The 20,294-nt window shown below is 34.5% G+C and overlaps 1 protein-coding gene across 1 annotated transcript; it reads right to left on the reverse strand.

Moving 5' to 3' along the window:
* Positions 1–11,669: 11,669 nt before the first annotated feature.
* LOC137836847 (uncharacterized) lies at positions 11,670–17,389 on the reverse strand. The gene is made up of 4 exons (XM_068645608.1): positions 17,243–17,389; positions 16,413–16,589; positions 12,520–13,849; positions 11,670–12,171 (listed from the first exon to the last, which is right to left on the reverse strand). Exons 1-3 carry the CDS (start codon positions 17,339–17,341, stop codon positions 12,569–12,571), a joined length of 1,557 nt encoding a protein of 518 aa, XP_068501709.1. The 5' UTR covers positions 17,342–17,389; the 3' UTR covers positions 11,670–12,171; positions 12,520–12,568.
* Positions 17,390–20,294: the final 2,905 nt, after the last annotated feature.

Genomic DNA, 20,294 nt, shown 5'->3' on the forward strand with positions numbered 1-20,294 from the left:
GTCTCGGATTGGCGTGCACACCAAATCATGCATTTAGCCACTACCCTTAAAGGGGTGATAGACTCGTGACACTGGCACAGTTCTGTGTGTCATCCCAACTCCTCATTCAAAGTTGAAAGGCTTTTTTGGTTCCTCTACTTTCTTACTTCTAGACAACCAAATCATCTACCCTCTATTTTCCATTTTTGCAAAGTTGATTTTTTCTCTATGATACTCATAACAACACTCTACTGTGTTACTGTCACTACAATAGTACATTTATGCTGACATGACATTGTATTGAATGATACCTGTTAGTTAAAGGATGAAAATCAAAACAGACAAATTTTTAGCCATGTTGATTTCCATATCTAAGTTTAAGTTGGTTGTGTTTATGTTCTAAGCAAAATGAGCAGGGTAAAGTGGGCAGAAAATGAGTTGGAAGTAACAGCAGAAAAAGCACATAGAGAAGTGGGGATTTGGAATCTCTCTCCATACCCAAAATTGAATGACATGGTGCAAGGCTTTTGGGAGAATAGGAGATTAAAGGGCACTAGAGTTACTGGTTGAAAGACAAAAAGGATTGAAAACGTGATAGACCATAAGCACGCTTGATATGCACATGTTTCACAGAGTGTGTCCCCACTTATCCAATGATGTAAGCACTTAGCCTTTGTATGTTTCTTCCCTTTTTGCTGGTCCTGCCAAAAGTGGCCAACCATAGTACACATAGCATCTTTGTAGGTCACCAAATTCTCCCATCTAAATCATCATGTAGGATTTTTGAACCCTTCCTTCCATCTTTCATCTGGGCTCTTGCCTTGGACCCTTGCTAGTGGGCTTGGATTTTGTTGTCATATGGTAGACATGGGAAAATCCATGTTGTCATTAGACTCGCATTTCCACAACTCCAAATCCGTGCAAATATATGGATGCAAACTTAAATGATAGACACAAATCCTTAACAATATTCACCCGAATCCAAACACAATATAAGTGTCATTCATGGATGTTGATATCATAAGTGCAAATTTACGGATAGAAACCTAAATAATAAACACAAATAGGCCACATGAACAATATTTGTTAAGAAGTGGACTTTAAGCCTAACTCAATCTTATAAAACCAGTTCATGGGGTGAGGTTTGCACTCACTTATATACAATGAAATGTCCTAATATCTAGTCGATGTGGGATCTCCAACAATATTCACTCGAATCCAAACACAGTATAAGTGTCATTCATGGATGTTGATATCATAATATGGTCATGGGTTATGTCTATGTAGATATAGGAACAATGGCAACCTATGAAGTTCAAACACTTCTATTAAATGGTGTGTCCATGTCGGACACATGAATCGGTGTCGACACTTGTCGGTGAAGTGTTCAATGCACAAAATATTTGTTGGATTCATAACACGGTTCTAACACAATTTTAAAAAAGATAAATACAATAATTTTCTAAAAACTCAAATTTATTATATAAATTTTTATTATGATTATAAAAAAAGGAACAAATTCTTTTGAAACAGTCATGAAAAATATCTTTATATTCCAAAAAAAAATCTGAAACATACTTATGCACATAAATATTTATTGTAAATTTATATAATTCATAATTATATAATATATAGATTCGTGTTCCATGTCCTACATTTTAAAGATTTAAAGTATCTCCATCTCCATGTTTGTGTTAGTGTTTGTGCTGCATAGGTGACAACAGTTCTTTCTTAATAGAAGTTAATTTAATCAACTTTTTTTTTCTATCAAGGTTAATCTTGGTCAGAAAATTTAGTTTGTGAACTTTTTTCAGAATTTCTCCTCTCACTGCATTTTTTTTTCATTCAGATTACTTAAATATGAAAATTGACTAGAACAAATCAATTATATATAATAATTGAAGTTATTTAAACGCAGACTTAAATTACAATTACAAAAAAATCTTCATCGTGATGATAAATAATAATTCTTCTAAAACACTGTTACTGTTGATTTATGTACTCATCAAATAAAGAAACTATGCCATCAACGTAGTGTAAAAAAAAATAGATTTAACAACCCCCAAAAAAATGTTATTAATTACTATTTTAACTCGTGTACTACACATAATAAATGTTTATTTTGACATAATTGAAATTCATAATAAATAAATATTTTGAAATATATAAATAGGTTTACAATAAATAATTTAAATTGTAATTTAAGATTATTTTTAGCTATTGAGATTTTTTGTAAAAATAACTATTAAATTCAATTTAGAGAGATAAAATAAGATAAGTCGAAAAAGATAGAAAATTAAGATGAACAAATATACGGATAAAATTAATGATTGAGTAATTTAACTAAAGGAGAGATTATATAATAGGCAAAAACTCTCTGCATCTCTATAGATTCTCGGTTTTCATATCGTTTCAGTTAGGGAGATAGGACCTAGAGAACTATTGAAGTTTTCGTCTTACTTTCTGCAATTTTATTATGGGTCCGTATTGCGCTGAAAAAATTCACACAAGTACTTTCATATGGTGTTTGCACCCAGATAAGAAGGCACGTCCATAAACAAATCACAAAAAGAAGTTACGAGATAGAAAAGCCAAGACGTTTTGTTTTCGAAAAACCAGTTTTGTTCACTCTCGGTCTGAAACTTACTACACCTTACTCCTTGGGTATTTTGGTCTGAAGTTTTACCAGACATTCGTCATTGTGTCTATTGAGTTTTGGCTGAGATTTTAGTCCCAGATTCGTCCCACAAGATTCGCAATAAATTTTTTATTCATCACTGCCAAAGCTGAAAGGAAGGTTTGTTTATGTGTGAAACTGTTTGACTTTTTCCTAGGTCAATACTCATTCGTTTAACCTGAAACTTGTCACGTTTTGTCCCAAATTCAGTCGAGATTCTTACGTGGAATTTCAGGAAAAACTATTTCGAGAGAATTTTACAAAAATTTTGTGCAAACCAAGGCGATATACCAAATCTTGTGAAATTCTACCATACTTTCTACAATTTTATTGTGGGTCCGTATTGCGCTTAAAAAAATCACACAACTACTTTCATATGTTGTTTGCACTCAGGTAAAAAGGCACGTCCATAAACAAATCACAAAAAGAAGTACGGGGTAGAAAAACTATGACGTTTTGTTTTTGGAAAACCAATTTTGTTCACTCTCGGTCTGGGACTTACTACGCCTTACTCCTTTGGTATTTTTGTCTGAAATTTTTACCAGACATTCATCATTGTGTCTATTGAGTTTTGGCTGAGATTTGAGTCCTAGATTCGTTGCACAAGATTCACAATAAACTTTTTATTCATCGCTGCCATGGCTGAAAGGAAGGTTCATTTGTGTGTGAAATTGTTTGATTTTTTTCCTAGGTGAATACTCATCTATTTGACCTGAAATTTGTCGCGTTTTATCCTAAATATAGTCGAAATTCTTACGTGGAATTTCAGGAAAAAACTATTTTGGGACAATTTTTTTCAGAAATTTTGTGCAAACCCTCAACCAAAACTTGTGAAATTTCACCATACTTTCTGCAATTTTATTCTGGGTCCGTATTGCGCTGAAAAAAATCACACAAGTAGTTTCATATGTTGTTTTCACCCAGGTAAGGAGGCACATCCAAAAAAAATAAGATAGGGAGAAGAAAAGACAGAAAGTTTTGTTTTCGGAAAACCACTTTTGTTCAATCTCGGTATCGGACTTAGTACGCCTTACTCCTTGGGTATTTTGGACTGAAATTTTTACCAGACATTCGTCATTGTGTCTATTGAGTTTTCGCTGAGATTTTAGCCTTAGTTTAGTTGCACAAGATTCACAATAAATTATTTATTCATCACTGCCAGGGTTGAAAGAAAGGTTCGTTTGTGTGTGAAACTGTTTGATTTTTTTCATAGGTGAATACTCATCCGTTTGACTTGAAATTTGTCACACTTTGTCCCAAATTCAGTCAAGATTCTTATGAGGAATTCCAGGAAAAAGTTATTTCGGGAGAATTTTTAGAAATTTTGTGCAAACTAAAGCTATCCTCTACCAAAACTTGTGAAATTTTGTCCTTCTTTCTACAACTTTATTCTGAGTCCGTATTGCGCTGAAAAAAAAATAACATAAGTACATTCATGTGTTGTTTGCACGCAGGTAAAAAGGCACGTCCATAAACAAATCACAAAAAGAAGTACGGGGTAGAAAAGCTAGGACGATTTGTTTTCGGAAACCTAGTTTTGTTCACTACGGTCTCGGACTTACTACGCCTTACTCCTTGGGTATTTTGGTCTGAAATATTTACCAGACATTCGTCATTATGTCTATTGAGTTTTCGCTGATATTTTAGCCCCAGATTCGTCCCACAAGATTCGCAATAAAATTTTCATTCATCACTGTTAGAGCTGAAAGGAAGGTTCGTTTGTGTGTGAAACTGTTTAATATTTTTCATAGATGAATACTCATTCGTATGACCTGAAATTTGTCAGGTTTTGTCCCAAATTCAATGAAGATTCGTGGGTGGAATTTCAGGAAAAAACTATTCCGGGAGAATTTTTCAGAAATTTTGTGCAAACAAATCAAAACTTGTAAAATTCCGACCTAATTTCTGCAATTTCATTCTGGATCCCTTTTGTGTTGAAAAAAATTCACACAAGCACTTTCGCATGTTGTTTGCACCCAGGCAAGAAGGCACGTCCATAAACGAATCACAAAAAAAAAGACACGGGGAAGAAAAGCCAGGACATTTTGTTTTCGGAAAACCGATTTTGTTCACTCTCGGTCTAGGACTTATTACGCCTTACTCCATTGGTATTTTGGCCTGAAATTTTTACCAGACATTCGTCACTGTGACTATTGAGTTTTGGCTAAGGTTTGAGCCCCAGATTCATCCCACAAAATTGGCAATAAACTTTTTATTCGTCACTGCCAGAGCTGAAAGGAAGGTTCGTTTGTGTGTGAAACTGTTTGATTTTTTTCGTGGGTGAATACTCATCCGTTAGACCTGAAATTTGTCGCGTTTTGTCCCAAATTCAGTGGATATTCTTGGGTCGAATTTCAGGAAAAAACAATTTCGGGAAAAATTTTCAGAAATTTTGTGCAAACCAAGGCTATCCTCTATCGAAACTTATGAAATTCCGGCCTAATTTCTGCAATTTCATTATAAGTCCGTATTGCCCTGAAAACAATTCACACAAGCACTTTCGTATGTTGTTTGCAACCAGGCAAGGAGGCACGTCCATAAATGTATCACAAAAAGAAGACAAGCGGAAGAAAACCAAGACGTTTTGTTTTCGGAAAACTGGTTTTGTTCACTCTCAGTCTGGGACTTACTACGCCTTACTCCTTGGGTATTTTGGTCTGAAATTTTTACCAGACATTCGTCACTGTGTCTATTGAGTTTTTGCTGAGGTTTGAGCCCCAGATTCGTCCCACAAGACTGGCAATAAATTTTTTATTCGTCACTGCCAGGGCTGAAAGGAAGGTTCGTTTGTGTGTGAAACTGTTTGATTTTTTTCGTGGGTGAATACTCATCCGTTTGACCTGAAATTTGTTGCGTTTTATCCCAAATTCAGTGGAGATTCTTTGGTGGAGTTTCAGGAAAAAACTATTCCGGGAGAATTTTTCAGAAATTTTGTGCAAAGCAAGGCATCCTCTACCGAAACTTGTGAAATTCCGGCCTAAATTCTGCAATTTCATTATAAGTTCGTATTGCCCTAAAAACAATTCACACAAGCACTTTCGTATGTTGTTTGTAGCCAGGCAAGGAGGCACGTCCATAAACGTATCACAAAAAGAAGACAAGCGGAAGAAAAGCCAAGACGTTTTGTTTTCGGAAAATCGGTTTTGTTCACTCTCAGTCTGGGACTTACTACGCCTTACTCCTTGGGTATTTTGGTCTGAAATTTTTACCAGACATTCACCACTGTGTCTATTGAGTTTTGGCTGAGGTTTGAGCCTCAGATTCGTCCCACAAGATTGACAATAAATTTTTTTTCGTCACTGTCAGGGCTGAAAGGAAGGTTCGTTTGTGTGTGAAACTGTTTGATTTTTTTCTCAGGTGAATACTCATCCGTTTGACCTGAAATTTGTCGCGTTTTGTCCCAAATTCAGTGGAGATTCTTGGGTGAAATTTCAGGAAAAAACTATTTTGGGAGAATTTTTCAGAAATTTTGTGCAAACCAAGGCTATCCTCTACCGAAACTTGTGAAATTCCGGCCTAATTTCTGCAATTTCATTCTGGGTTCTTATCGCGCTGAAAAAAATTCACACAAGCACTTTCATATGTCGTTTGCACCCAGGCAAGGAGGCACGTCCTTAATCGAATCACAAAAAGAAGACATGGGGAAGAAAAGCCAGGACGTTTTGTTTTCGGAAAACCGGTTTTGTTCACTCTCAGTCTGGGACTTACTACGCCTTACTCCTTAGGTATTTTGGTCTGAAATTTTTACCAGACATTCGTCACTGTGTCTATTGAGTTTTTGCTGAGGTTTGAGCCCCAGATTCGTCCCACAAGACTGGCAATAAATTTTTTATTCGTCACTGCCAGGGCTGAAAGGAAGGTTCGTTTGTGTGTGAAATTGTTTGATTTTTTTCGTGGGTGAATACTCATCCGTTTGACCTGAAATTTTTCGCGTTTTGTCCCAAATTCAGTGGATATTCTTGGTTCGAATTTCAGGAAAAAACAATTTCGGGAAAAATTTTCAGAAATTTTGTGCAAAACAAGGCTATCCTCTATCGAAACTTGTGAAATTCCGGCCTAATTTCTGCAATTTCATTATAAGTCCATATTGCCCTAAAAACAATTCACACAAGCACTTTCGTATGTTGTTTTCAGCCAGGCAAGGAGGCACGTCCATAAACGTATCACAAAAAGAAGACAAGCGGAAGAAAAGCCAAGACGTTTTGTTTTCGGAAAACCGATTTTCTTCACTCTCGGTCTGGGACTTACTACGCCTTACTCCTTGGGTATTTTGGTCTGAAATTTTTACCAGACATTCGTCACTGTGTCTATTGAGTTTTTGCTGAGGTTTGAGCCCCAGATTCGTCCCACAAGACTGGCAATAAATTTTTTATTCGTCACTGTCAGGGGTGAAAGGAAGGTTCGTTTGTGTGTGAAACTGTTTGATTTTTTTCGTGGGTGAATACTCATCAATTTGACCTGAAATTTGTCGCGTTTTGTCCCAAACTCAATGGAGATTCTTTGGTGGAATTTCAGGAAAACACTATTCTGGGTAAAATATTCAGAAATTTTGTACAAAACAAGGCTATCCTCTACCGAAACTTCTGAAATTCCGGCCTCATTTCTGCAATTTCATTCTGGGTCCGTATTGCGCTAACAAAATTCACACAAGCACTTTCGTATGTCGGTTGCACCCAGGCAAGAAGGCACGTCCATAAACGAATCACAAACAGAATACACGGGGAAGAAAAGCCAGGACGTTTTGTTTTCGGAAAACCGATTTTGTTCACTCTCGGTCTGGGACTTACTACGCCTTACTCCAAGGGTATTTTGGTCTGAAACTTTTACCAGACATTCTTCACCGTGTCTATTGAGTTTTGGATGAGGTTTAAGCCCCAGATTTGTCCCACAAGATTGGCAATAAATTTTTTATTCGTCACTGCCAAGGCTGAAAGGAAGGTTCGTTTGTGTGTCAAACTGTTTGATTCTTTTCGTGGGTGAATACTCATCCGTTTGACATGAATTTTATCACGTTTTGTCCCAAATTCAGTGGAGATTCTTGGGTGGAATTTCAGGAAAAAAATATTCTAGGAGAATTTTTCAGAAATTTTGTGCAAACCAAGGCTATCCTCTACCGAAACTTGTGAAATTCCGGCCTAATTTCTGCAATTTCATTCTGGGTTCTTATCGCGCTGAAAAAAATTCACACAAGCACTTTCATATGTCGTTTGCACCCAGGCAAGGAGGCACGTCCTTAATCGAATCACAAAAAGAAGACATGGGGAAGAAAAGCCAGGACGTTTTGTTTTCGGAAATCGGTTTTGTTCACTCTCGGTCTGGGACTTACTACGCCTTACTCCTTGGGTATTTTGGCCTGAAACTTTTACCAGACATTCGTCGCTGTGTCTATTGAGTTTTGGCTGAGGTTTGAGCCTCGGTTTCGTCCCACAAGATTGACAATAAATTTTTTATTTGTCACTGCCAGGGCTGAAAGGAAGGTTCGTTTGTGTGTGAAACTGTTTGAATTTTTTTGTGGGTGAATACTCATCCGTTTGACCTTAAATTTTTCGCGTTTTGTCCCAAATTCAGTAGAGATTCTTGGGTGGAATTTCAGGAAAAAACTATTCCGGGAGAATTTTTCAGAAATTGTGTGCAAACCCAGTCTATCCTCTACTGAAACTTGTGAAATTCCAGCCTAATTTCTGCAATTTCATTCAAGGTCCGTATTGCGCTGAAAAAAATATACACAAGCACTTTCGTATGTCGTTTGCACCCAGGCAAGGAGACACGTCCATAAACGAATCACAAAAAGAAAACACGGGGAAGAAGAGCCAAGACGTTTTGTTTTCGGAAAACCGGTTTTGTTCACTCTCGGTCTGAGACTTACAACGCCTTACTCCTTGGGTATTTTGGTCTGAAATTTTTACCAGACATTCGCCACTGTGTCTATTGAGTTTTGGCTGAGGTTTGAGCCCCAGATTCTTCCCACAAGATTGGCAATAAATTTTTTATTCGTCACTACCAGAGCTGAAAGGAAGGTTCGTTTGTGTGTGAAACTGTTGGATTTTTTTTGTGGGTGAATACTCATCCATTTGACATGAAATTTGTCGCTTTTTGTCCAAAATTCAATGGAGATTCTTGGGTGGAATTTCAGGAAAAAACTATTCTGGGAGAATTTTTCATAAATTTTGTGCAAACCAAGGCTATCCTCTACCTAAACTTGTGAAATTTTGTCCTAATTTCTGCAATTTCATTCTGGATCCGTATCGCGCTGAAAAAAATTCGCACAAGCACTTTCGTATGTAGTTTGCACCCAGGCAAGCAGGCATGTCCATAATCGAATCACAAAAAGAAGACACGGGGAAGAAAAGCCAGGACGTTTTGTTTTCGGAAAACCGGTTTTGTTCACTCTTGGTCTGGGATTTACAACGCCTTACTCCTTGGGTATTTTGATATGAAATTTTTACCAGACATTCGCCACTGTGTCTATTGAGTTTTGGCTGAGGTTTGAGCCCCAGATTCGTCCCACAAGTTTGGCAATAAATTTTTTATTCGTCACTGCCAGGGCTGAAAGGAAGGTTCGTTTGTGTGTGAAACTGTTTGATTTTTCTCTCGGGTGAATACTCATCCGTTTGACCTGAAATTTGTCGCGTTTTGTCCCAAATTCAGTGGAGATTCTTGGGTGGAATTTCAGGAAAAAACTATTTTGGGAAAATTTTTCAGAAATTTTGTGCAAACCAAAGCTTTCCTCTACCGAAACTTGTGGAATTCTGGCCTAATTTCTGCAATTTCAATATGGGTCCGTATTGCGCTGAAAAAAATTCACACAAGAACTTTCGTATGTCGTTTGTACCCAGGCAAGGAGACACGTCCATAAACGAATCACAAAAAGAAGACACGGAGAAGAAAAGCCAGGATGTTTTGTCTTCGGAAAACCGGTTTTGTTCACTCTTGATCTGGGATTTACAACGCCTTACTCCTTGGGTATTTTGGTCTGAAATTTTTACCAGACATTCACCACTGTGTCTATTGAGTTTTGGCTGAGGTTTGAGCCTCAGATTCGTCCCACAAGATTGACAATAAATTTTTTTTCGTCACTGTCAGGGCTGAAAGGAAGGTTCGTTTGTGTGTGAAACTGTTTGATTTTTTTCTCGGGTGAATACTCATCCGTTTGACCTGAAATTTGTCGCGTTTTGTCCCAAATTCAGTGGAGATTCTTGGGTGAAATTTCAGGAAAAAACTATTTTGGGAGAATTTTTCAGAAATTTTGTGCAAACCAAGGCTATCCTCTACCGAAACTTGTGAAATTCCGGCCTAATTTCTGCAATTTCATTCTGGGTTCTTATCGCGCTGAAAAAAATTCACACAAGCACTTTCATATGTCGTTTTCACCCAGGCAAGGAGGCACGTCCTTAATCGAATCACAAAAAGAAGACATGGGGAAGAAAAGCCAGGACGTTTTGTTTTCGGAAAATCGGTTTTGTTCACTCTCGGTCTGGGACTTACTATGCCTTACTCCTTGGGTATTTTGGTCTGAAATTTTTACCAGACATTCGCCACTATGTCTATTGAGTTTTGGCTGAGGTTTGAGCCCCAGATTCGTCCCACAAGATTGGCAATAAATTTTTTATTCGTCACTGCCAGGGCTGAAAGGAAGGTTCGTTTGTGTGTGAAACTGTTTGAATTTTTTCGTGGGTGAATACTCATCCGTTTGACCTGAAATTTGTCGCGTTTTGTCCCAAATTCAGTGGAGATTCTTGGGTGGAATTTAAGGAAAAAACTATTCCGGGAGAATTTTTCAGAAATTTTGTGCAAACCAAGGCTATCCTCTACTGAAACTTGTGAAATTCCGGCCTAATTTTTGCAATTTCATTTAAGGTCCGTATTGCGCTGAAAAAAATTCACACAAGCACTTTCGTATGTCATTTTTACCCAGGCAAGGAGGCACGTCCGTAAACGAATCACAAAAAGAAGACACGGGGAAGAAAAGCCAGGACGTTTTGTTTTCGGAGAACCGGTTTTGTTCACTCTCGGTCTGGGACTTACAACGCCTTACTCCCTGGGTATTTTAGTCTGAAATTTTTACCAGACATTCGTCACTATGTCTATTGAGTTTTGCCTAAAATTTGAGCCCCAGATTCGTCACACAAGATTGACAATAAATTTTTTATTCATCACTAGGGCGGAAAGGAATGTTCGTTTGTGTGTGAAACTGTTTGATTTTTTTTCATAGGTGAATACTCATCCGTTTGACCTGAAATTTGTCGCGCTTTGTCCCATATTCAGTCGAGATTCTTACGTGAAATTTCAAGAAAAAACTATTTCGGAAAAAAATTTCAGAAATTTTCTACAAACCAAGGTTAAGTTTAAGTGATGGTGTGTGATAATTAATATTGATGGTTGAGATAAGTTTTGTAGTATTTTTACTGATAATGTTCGCTTTTTTTTCTTTTTTTTTAAATCACAAAACCTAAAAAAAACCTGCAAAGTGTAAAAATAGAATACAAAACGGAAAAAAAAAAATACTTTCATCTAATACAACTAATCTTCTCTGACAACTCTCTAACACACATTCAAATAATGATGAAACTGATATCGCAAATATCATGACTAGAGAAAAAAGTAAGTGTTGTGACTGAAAGTGTGGTATGAGAGTACAACTGAGGTTATTTAAAAAAATGAGATTATGTTTCATTTAAGGTTATTTAAAATTTTAAAAAGGTTAAAACTGACGTTTCACAATTAATATGAAAATGCAAGGAGAGGTATGAAGGTAGAGGAAGAATTTGCCTATATAATATTCTACATAATAAATGTTTTTGGTTGATCTTGGTGCAAAATACTTATGGGGAATAGTGAATACTCAGATTCCATTTCTGGAATACAACTTGATCTGATGAATAATCAATCGGTACCAAGCTTCATTTATTGTCTTCCTACAATAGTTTAAGTTTATCAGATCACAACAACATTATCTAAATACTCACTCAGGTTTCCAATTCCAAAAAAATTCAAGCTTCAGCAACTCCCAAGTACAGTAACCAGCGTAGTGATATTCTTGAGAAGAAATGAGATACTTACAAGTTACAATCATTATAAGTTCTAATCTGCCAGCAATAAGACTTTTCTTCATAAAAAGTTCATAGTTTATGATGGAGAAATATAAAACAAATAATAATAATAATATTAATAATAACAACAACAAAGATCCTATAAACATATCCAAGCTATCAAGGGTTGCCATCAACATGTCATGGCTCAAGTGTCAAACTAGCTTGAATTAAGCACATAACAGACCTTGGCAGTAGGGCCTTCGAGCTGCACTGTAGAAACAGATTTTTTTTCTTCTTCTATATGGATAGAAATGCAGAAATAATTTTAAAAAAACAAAAAACTAGAGTGCCTAACTGTTTACAAAAACATCTTTGATGTGCTCAGAGAGACTAAGATAACAACTTCAAAGGTCTGCTATTGTTGAATCCTCAAGCCTTAAGCATCCATATTGATATCAATACCATTTTGCAGACAATGATAAGCTGCATAAAGAAAACAGATAAATCAGTCTGGTGCTTAAATACTGATATTCCAAGAAGGCAACAATTGCAAGCAATTAGTATATTTCCATTAGCAAGCAACTTTCTATTACAAACTTATTTTAAAGTGTATCAAAGTTCCCGTTTGTTAAATCTGAGAAAAAAATCCTTAAATAAGGAAGGCTACAAAATTATGTTAATCCTAGGCATTCATGATCCACAACAAACTAGCAGATAACCCTTTATTTTGATTTAACCAAAAAAAATTTAGAACTTAATCCACATTCAATTTATCCATGTTTTGCTCCTAATTCAATCAGGAGTTGTTGTGTGAATTAGAATTGGACAAACCTGATTACCACCCTGATCCAGGTGCTGACTATTTTAGAAGCTTCCTCCATCATGCTAGATTATGGGGTTCCAATGCACCATTTTTTTTGTCCTCAACCCTCCTCTTCACTGTGCTCTTCTTAGAATCAATGTTTTGGTGTGTGCTTCCCAAGGATTCTTTTTTTCGCTTCCTTTGGAATGTATACTTCAGAGGCTTACTGTCATCTATTTGACTGGAATATCTATCTTTTTCTATAAAAGCTTTAGCATCTTTCATATCAGTATTTGTAGATGAAACATCAACAACCTCGACTTTCATGTCAGAACTTGGACCTGTTAGATTATATCCAGCACTTTCTCTTGAATTCAATAAGTTGTTATCCTTCTCAATTGCTTTCTCAACAAACTCACCAGCCCCATGTACAGGTTCTGCATCAGTCAAAAGTGGCACTGACTTCATATTTCCATCATATTCATCTTCACAACATTTTGCATTATCACAGGCAGATGAGCACTGCTTAAAAACAAATGATGGTTTACAACTTTTGAAAGCAGAAGATTTGATTCCTAGATGTCTATGTCTTCTTCTCTTTCTTTTCCATTTGATAATGGCACTGAGCTTGATAGAAGCTAGAGAGCACACATCTTTGCTCAATTTACCATTGTCAATAAAACAAAATTTACAAGAAAGAAAGCGAGACCTATAACTGGAAAATATCTTCCATTTTGGTATTTTAAGGAGCTTGACTTGCTTCTTAATTTTCATTTCCTCAGTCAGTGCACTACATTTTGCAACTTGTCCATCAATATCTTTAGCAATGACCCCTGGTTTTTTACCATAACGATGATTGTGTACATCTTGCATGAGCAGCTTTTCGTCCAGCAAATTTCCTTCGAGTGCACGGATTCTCTGAGTAAATCCATTTCGGCAAAGTTCAGGTTCCTTGCTTCTTGTGATGACAGAAGCAAAGTCGGAGTCATGACCAGAAGAATCTTCCATGTTACAGATGAGCAATTGCTCAGTTTGTTGTTTTGAATTACAGCACTTGTTATCTAAAATGTTCATAGTCAGTGATTTGTTTGCCACGTCACAGCTTGTTATACATTCATGTTCTTTATGAGGAGAGGATATTGAAATCTCCGGTTTTACACTCATACAAGTTGCAACCTGCTTTATGTTCTGCCCATTCAAAGGCTGGACCTGGTTATTCCTTGTCTTTTCTAGCACAATGTATACATGCTTCAATTCTGCCCTAAGATCTGTTACGACATCCTCAGCTTCATTCAACTGTGCTTCAAGCACTTCAATTTTTCTTTGCTGCTGCAATGATGCCTTCTCTGCTTCAGCTGTCTGTTAACAAACAAAACATTAGGTTATGGAAATGCATGGTCTAAAAATACCAAATAAGTAAAAACACACCAAAGTGGGAATGCAATTACATGATTGCATCAGACAGTATGTCAAAATCCAAGAACTCTTCCTTTAATGAGAAACCTAACTACAGCAACACCAATAATTTCAGTCATGCAATAAACAAAATTTCCTTCTAAGATTTAAGATTTGATTGCTGTTCTCATATAGATTCTGACAGGGGTTTAACATAGTTTCTTGTCATGATTGACTACCCAAGATTGTGGAGAAATGTATGCCATCACTCTTCCGATCATTTGAACTTTTAGGACTTAGTTAACAGAGAAATGGCAATAAATGATAGTATCTATAAACATGATGCAACTACTTGTAACCATAAAAATTATGTTAATTCCCCAAATAACGTGGAATTCAAGTTACAAACTGGTAAAGATATGTAACCTGAAGCAGGACATATGTCACAGGACAAGCCGGGAGATAAAGATGTTTATGACTTTTAAAGACAAAAGGAGAAACAAGAAAATCCAACAGAGATTATTAGATTATAAGTTTGCTCAAACTTCATTAAAATCAATGTTTTAAACCCCAGATAGCAGCATAGCGGTTGATTCCAAAAATGCTAGTGAGATATCATGTAGAGGGAAAACTGGTATAAAGAATTTTTTTTTTTTAGTTTATATAATGTATACTAAACATATAGATTCTCAAAAAAGATAAAAATTACTCAAAATTAATAACATTCATAATTAACAATAAAATAGTCAGTGTCTTAAACATAACATATAAGTAATTACCAAAGAAAGGATGTATCAATCATCCTCTTCTAAATTTGTTTCTTCGTTATCATTTTCAAATTTTTCACTACTATTACATCTATAGATTTCAAAATTTTAAATTGAAATTCAGAAAATGTCTTTGTTCAGGGGATTTTTGGAATCTAACACACAATGTCTCTATAGCACCTGCTGTGGCCTCTATTTGGTCCACTACGGCAACTACACTAAACCACTTTGCACCGCTGGCACTATAGTAGCACTATAGCACGCTGTTTAAAACCCTTACGGAAATTGTCATCCAAATTGAAAGTACATGAGGGACAACAGGTGGTGTAGACTGGAACTGGCATATTGTTAAAATACCAATTGAAGAAAACTGAAAGTTAGTGTTCATAGATATTTTATACTGCTTACATTACGGAATTTCAAGTGAAAAACCTTTGACTAGCCGAAACAAAAGGATGATTAGAAAATAATGCATGCTTTGTTTTAGCTGGATTTGGAATTGATAACAAGGTGAATTAATAAAATAAAAAAGGGCAAATTCAAGGGACTTGAATTCGATTCCCTCTGAAAGTAGTTTGCTAATAACATTAACTATAAGCTAAAATAAAAAAGGCCAATCATGTGGGTAAGTTGTGGACAAGGTAGATTAATAAAATAAATAAAAAGGTGAACTATACCCCCTGTTAGCATTAGCACAGGAAATGCATAAGGTGGGAAGCAGAATCCCATTGGAAAGAGGAAGAACACTAAGTCATACAAACACATGTAATACATATCCAAACAATCATTGCAAAATATCATAGCATCCTACCGGAAACAAGATCAATGATTAATTCAGAGGATGACAAAAACAACTAGTTCAGGTTTTTTTCAAATATAAGCCAAAAAGAATGCAGCCAAGAATTTTGATTTAACATATTACTTCATCCAGAAAATGATACACGTGTGAATTTGATAGAACTGGGCCAGAAACAGTAACTAGAGACACAGGAATGTCTTTATTGATCTTAAAGAACTTCTCACACAAACAGTTTTCAATTGAATTAGTCCGAGGTATTTCAAGAAACTTGAACCCTCCCACACAAAACTTTACCACTTTCCTGACAGACTTCCCTCTACACAATATTCCTGCCAACTATTAACAAACTTCCTGCTCAACTAACTGACAACTGACCCAACTAACTTCTTTCTCTGACACATATGAGATAGAAGATTGTTTTGTTCTATCATAATTCCACTTGAACAATAAATAAAAAAAACCCTCATACTATAAGCACATCACATGTGATCCTAAGGATCTTCCACTTCAGTTTCCAAAATGAAACTCAAAGTAGGTAGACACTGAAAAATTGAAGATGATGGTGGGGATCTAAAAGAACAACATCACTCAATCGCCTAGGTGCTTGTTTGGTTTGCCATAAAAATCACTTCTGTGTCAATGCTAAGTGTAGTTTATGTGTTTGGCTACTATGGCTTCCAAAATAGTTGACTCTACGATATAGATTGATTCAGTGAGGAGTGAATTGTTCTTGATTCACACATAAAGTTTTCAAAACATACTCATAATTACATTTATGAAGTAACTCTACTTCACCATTCACACAAAATCCATTCTTATAAACTGACTGGAAAACCTCATTGTCAGTCAACTACAAATCAAACATGTCAATATCAATTAAATTAAAATCTAACCTAAGCAGATTCTCGAATCATTATAATCATCAAATAACCATATCAACTACAAAATTTGGCAATAAGACCTTAGCATCCATCATCTTCTTCAGACGCATTAACATATGAAGAGCATTTTCTTTGGCCGCAGTGAGCTCCTGCTGGAACATAAGTGCTCTCTTTTCCGAGACCATTACCCGACCTGCAGACTCCTTCATAGTATTCAGAATTACATCTGCATATGCCTTCTTCAAAGCCAACATTTCCTGCACGACCAAACACACCCTTACTAGAAGAACCACCATTATCAAAACTCAATCACATAAAAACATAAACACACAAAACACCACACTTTCCATGTTTTTCTCTAATCAGAATTTGAACTTTACACCCATGTTATGCTGAAATTCAATTTACAGACTTCTATGACCCAAATTTTCAAGGTAAAATCTTGATTCCCATTAGAGTTTAAAGCTAAGAACAGTTAAACAGACGTCTAATACAACTTTGATTAGGCAAATTGTCACAGTAAAATTTCAATTTCAACCATGATCAGACAACAAAACTAAAAAACTGAATTTGAAACCAACTTTTATTTCATAATTTGTCACTCAGTAAAATTCTAGTTCCAAAACTAGAACAATAATACAAAAACAAAAAAAAAACAGTTAAGGAACTATATCTACGGTTCTGTATATAAATCAAAACCAAAAAGAACCAAAAATTAAAACCAACAACCTAACATTACAAAAACCAAATTTTGAGGACGTGGGTGTGTTTGAATAACCATGAAACCATGAGAGTCGTCAGATATGGCGCTAAAGGCGACGGAGATAGCAATTAGTGATGGTGACGTTAGGTAGTTAGGTTAGTTTTTAAAAAATTTAAAAATTTGAAATTTTGAATGTAACCAACTCACATGAGACTGCTGCTGCTGCAATGGAGTGGAGAAAGAATGGGAGATGTGGAAAGGTTCCGTTTGAGAGGAGAGAGAAAATTTTCTCTCTCTTCCCTCCATTGTTGCTGCTTCAACAGTGTGCAAATGAGTTTCTGTTACTTAGGGGACAGTTATTGACAAAAACAAAATTTACTTTTATTTGAATTTTTTATTTTTCATTATTTATTAAAAAACAATATTTCAGTTTAACTATTTTACTTTTAGGAAAATATTAAAATTTTAATTAAAATGTTTATCTATACCTACGATTTCATTATAGCAGTTTTTAGTTGAAATAAATTTGTTACTATTTTATTTTTATTAATATTTTATTTTATTAATTTATTTTAATTATTTTGTAATTTCAGTAGTTAAGAAAGTAATTTTTTAGTTTTAAAAATTTACTTTTATTTTATAATTATTTATATTTAAAATTAAAATAATATTAAATTTGAAAAAAATGCAGTATATCTATCATTTGAGAATAATGAGTCAAGTTAAATGTTGAATTGAATCGTTGTTTGATGAGCAGTTACTTTAACTTTCTGACAAAATGCACACTACAAAAGAAAATATCGAGAGAAGTGTGAGATAAAGAGTGAAAAATAACAAAAAGAAAAAGAAGTCGAAAAGAGAAAAGAAACATAAAGGTATTTCTTATTGAACCAATGTCATTATTGTTTATTTTGTTCTAATCAATCAATGCAGGTTGTATAAATTTTGATTGTTTAATTGTTAATGTTATTCGTTTTTATTTCATTTACTTTACTTTTCATTTTCGTACACTAAGTGAAGGAGGAAGAGGAAGAAGATACTGAAGCAGAATATCTCAAACCGTTAATACAAAAACTCAAGCATTCAGATTTTTGCACAGGTACAAGAGTTTCGATACCCCGCGATTGTCAAACACGCTACATGGATGTTGTCATGACCTTTTTTTTTCATTCAAGAACAAATTTATAAAGAAATTAAGAAAAAAAAAGGAAACGATGATGAAGAACCTATGACAAAGAACATTTTGTAAGTTTTGTAGAATATCTTGATGTTATTGTTGATGTGGGTGTCGACGAGGGAGGATGGATGTGTTCTGACGTAAGCAATCTTGATGAAAAGAGGGAAGAGATTAGAAAATAGATATTTTCTTAGGGTTTCTTACACGAGATTCTTTATTCTCTCTCTTTTTTTCATTATTATATTCATTTTTTTAGTTGTAGCACGTAGCAGGTAGCAGATAGCATAGAATTAATGTAGTCTCTCTCGCTCAAGTTCTCTCTCTTCACCTAAGCACTTATACCTTAATGTTTGAGTTACTACATTGTTGCTTAAAGGTTGAGTGTTCCATAAGGGAGAGAATTATCTTGAGATCTCTCTCACTCAAACTATAATTCATAACTTAAATAATGTGTTTTATAATTTGAACATTCATTTTGGTGTTTAAACAATATTAAACAACGAATGCAATTATTATTCACCACCTAGAGCAGTTGTCCATTGCGTGAACAATATATTTCCAGATTTACAGACTCTCATCTTTAGATATATATTCCAAATATCATTTTATCAATTATATTATTTCTTTTACTTATGTAAAACACCAATTTTACATTCAATAGTTATTATAAATTAATTCAAATCAAAATAGTTATTTCAAACACCAAATATAATTTAGGTCAAGCTAACTCAATTATTAGCATATTGTAAACTTAACACCAATCCAACTAACAATACATTTAATACATCTAGGTCAATACTAAAAAAGTGTTTACTCTAATAAAAAAAGTATCTTCACAAAATATCATGATCTACCTTTGTTATCTTCAAATGACTATAATTTGTTTAACAAATAAATAAATAATGTAATGTCATTTTTCAATTTCTATCCACTTAAAATTACTTTTTCAAATAAAAATTCAAGAGCTTACAGTTAAGTGTCAATTTAGACAATTTATGATAAAATAAAATGTGAACGAGTCAATTAATTTAAACTGAATTGGGATTTAAAAAAATGAAAAAATTGAAACTATTTTAAAGGTAGTTATGAATACCAGAAATCAGAATCCACGGTAATATTGCCATTAGTTCGACGTCGTTTTGTAGAGGCGGGAAATCTCGCAGTGTTCCTGTTTTCGCATCTGCAAAAGCTGGTCGTTGGTTTTTGCTTTTCGGTTTTCTTTTTATTATTATTTTAAAATTAAAATAGAATTTTTTTTCAAATTTGAAATTTGAAGACAAGTGAGAAGTTGAGGGTTGAGTGGGGGACAAAGACATGGGTGTGCCTCCAATCCATTCCTTAAAATGATGCAAAATTATTACTATTCTCATCATTCTGACCACTTAACCCTAAATACAAATGGAATTAGTTATATAATAATATCATTTAATAACTAATATACTTCTTTCATTCCATTTAAGCTATTATTTTTTGTTTGAAATACATTCCTACTTTTGTTAAATAATAGTCTTTTTATGCTATTATTTTTTAATCAAAATATTAAAAAAAATTACTTATATTATCTAATATCAAAATATTGATAATATAATACTCATTGATAGTTGGATCAAATCATTTTTTACCGCAAGATCATTAAAAATAACATCATTAAGACTAATTGTCACATTTTAGATATTGTCTACTTTAGGATCGAAATTTTATCATGATTTTATTCTTAAAAAGTATTACGATTAAATTATACTTAGAATCCTAAACGATATAAAACTATTGAGTTATGGAAGAGTAACATTTTTAACCTATTTTGTAACATATAAGAACACAATTATCTATGATGTTCTAATTTAATCTAAAAGAATAAATGTGAAAGAAAGAAGTTACTTTTTAAAAAAGAGTTATTTATTTATTGCATATTCAAGAATTAAATTAAAAATAAATACATTTTCAAACACACAAAAAATCATTCAAACCACGAATGGAGTTTCTGAAGATAATTACATTTTGCACCCCATGATTTTTTTTCTACACCTCTATTTCTTATAAAATATCCATTTTACCCTTTGTGATTTATAAAGACATGTTATA

Source organism: Phaseolus vulgaris, chromosome 4, assembly GCF_000499845.2.
Source record: "Phaseolus vulgaris cultivar G19833 chromosome 4, P. vulgaris v2.0, whole genome shotgun sequence".
In the NCBI taxonomy this organism is placed as follows: Eukaryota; Viridiplantae; Streptophyta; class Magnoliopsida; order Fabales; family Fabaceae; genus Phaseolus; species Phaseolus vulgaris.

Excerpts from the sequence above, each read along its gene's own strand:
- LOC137836847 (XM_068645608.1), bottom strand. The coding sequence starts at position 17,341 with ATGGAGGGAAGAGAGAGAAAATTTTCTCTCTCCTCTCAAACGGAACCT. Across the intron at positions 16,590-17,242 it reads TGCAGCAGCAGCAGTCTCAT|GAAATGTTGGCTTTGAAGAA; the intron begins GTGAGTTGGTTA and ends TTGGTCGTGCAG. Across the intron at positions 13,850-16,412 it reads AGAAGATGATGGATGCTAAG|ACAGCTGAAGCAGAGAAGGC; the intron begins GTCTTATTGCCA and ends GTTTGTTAACAG.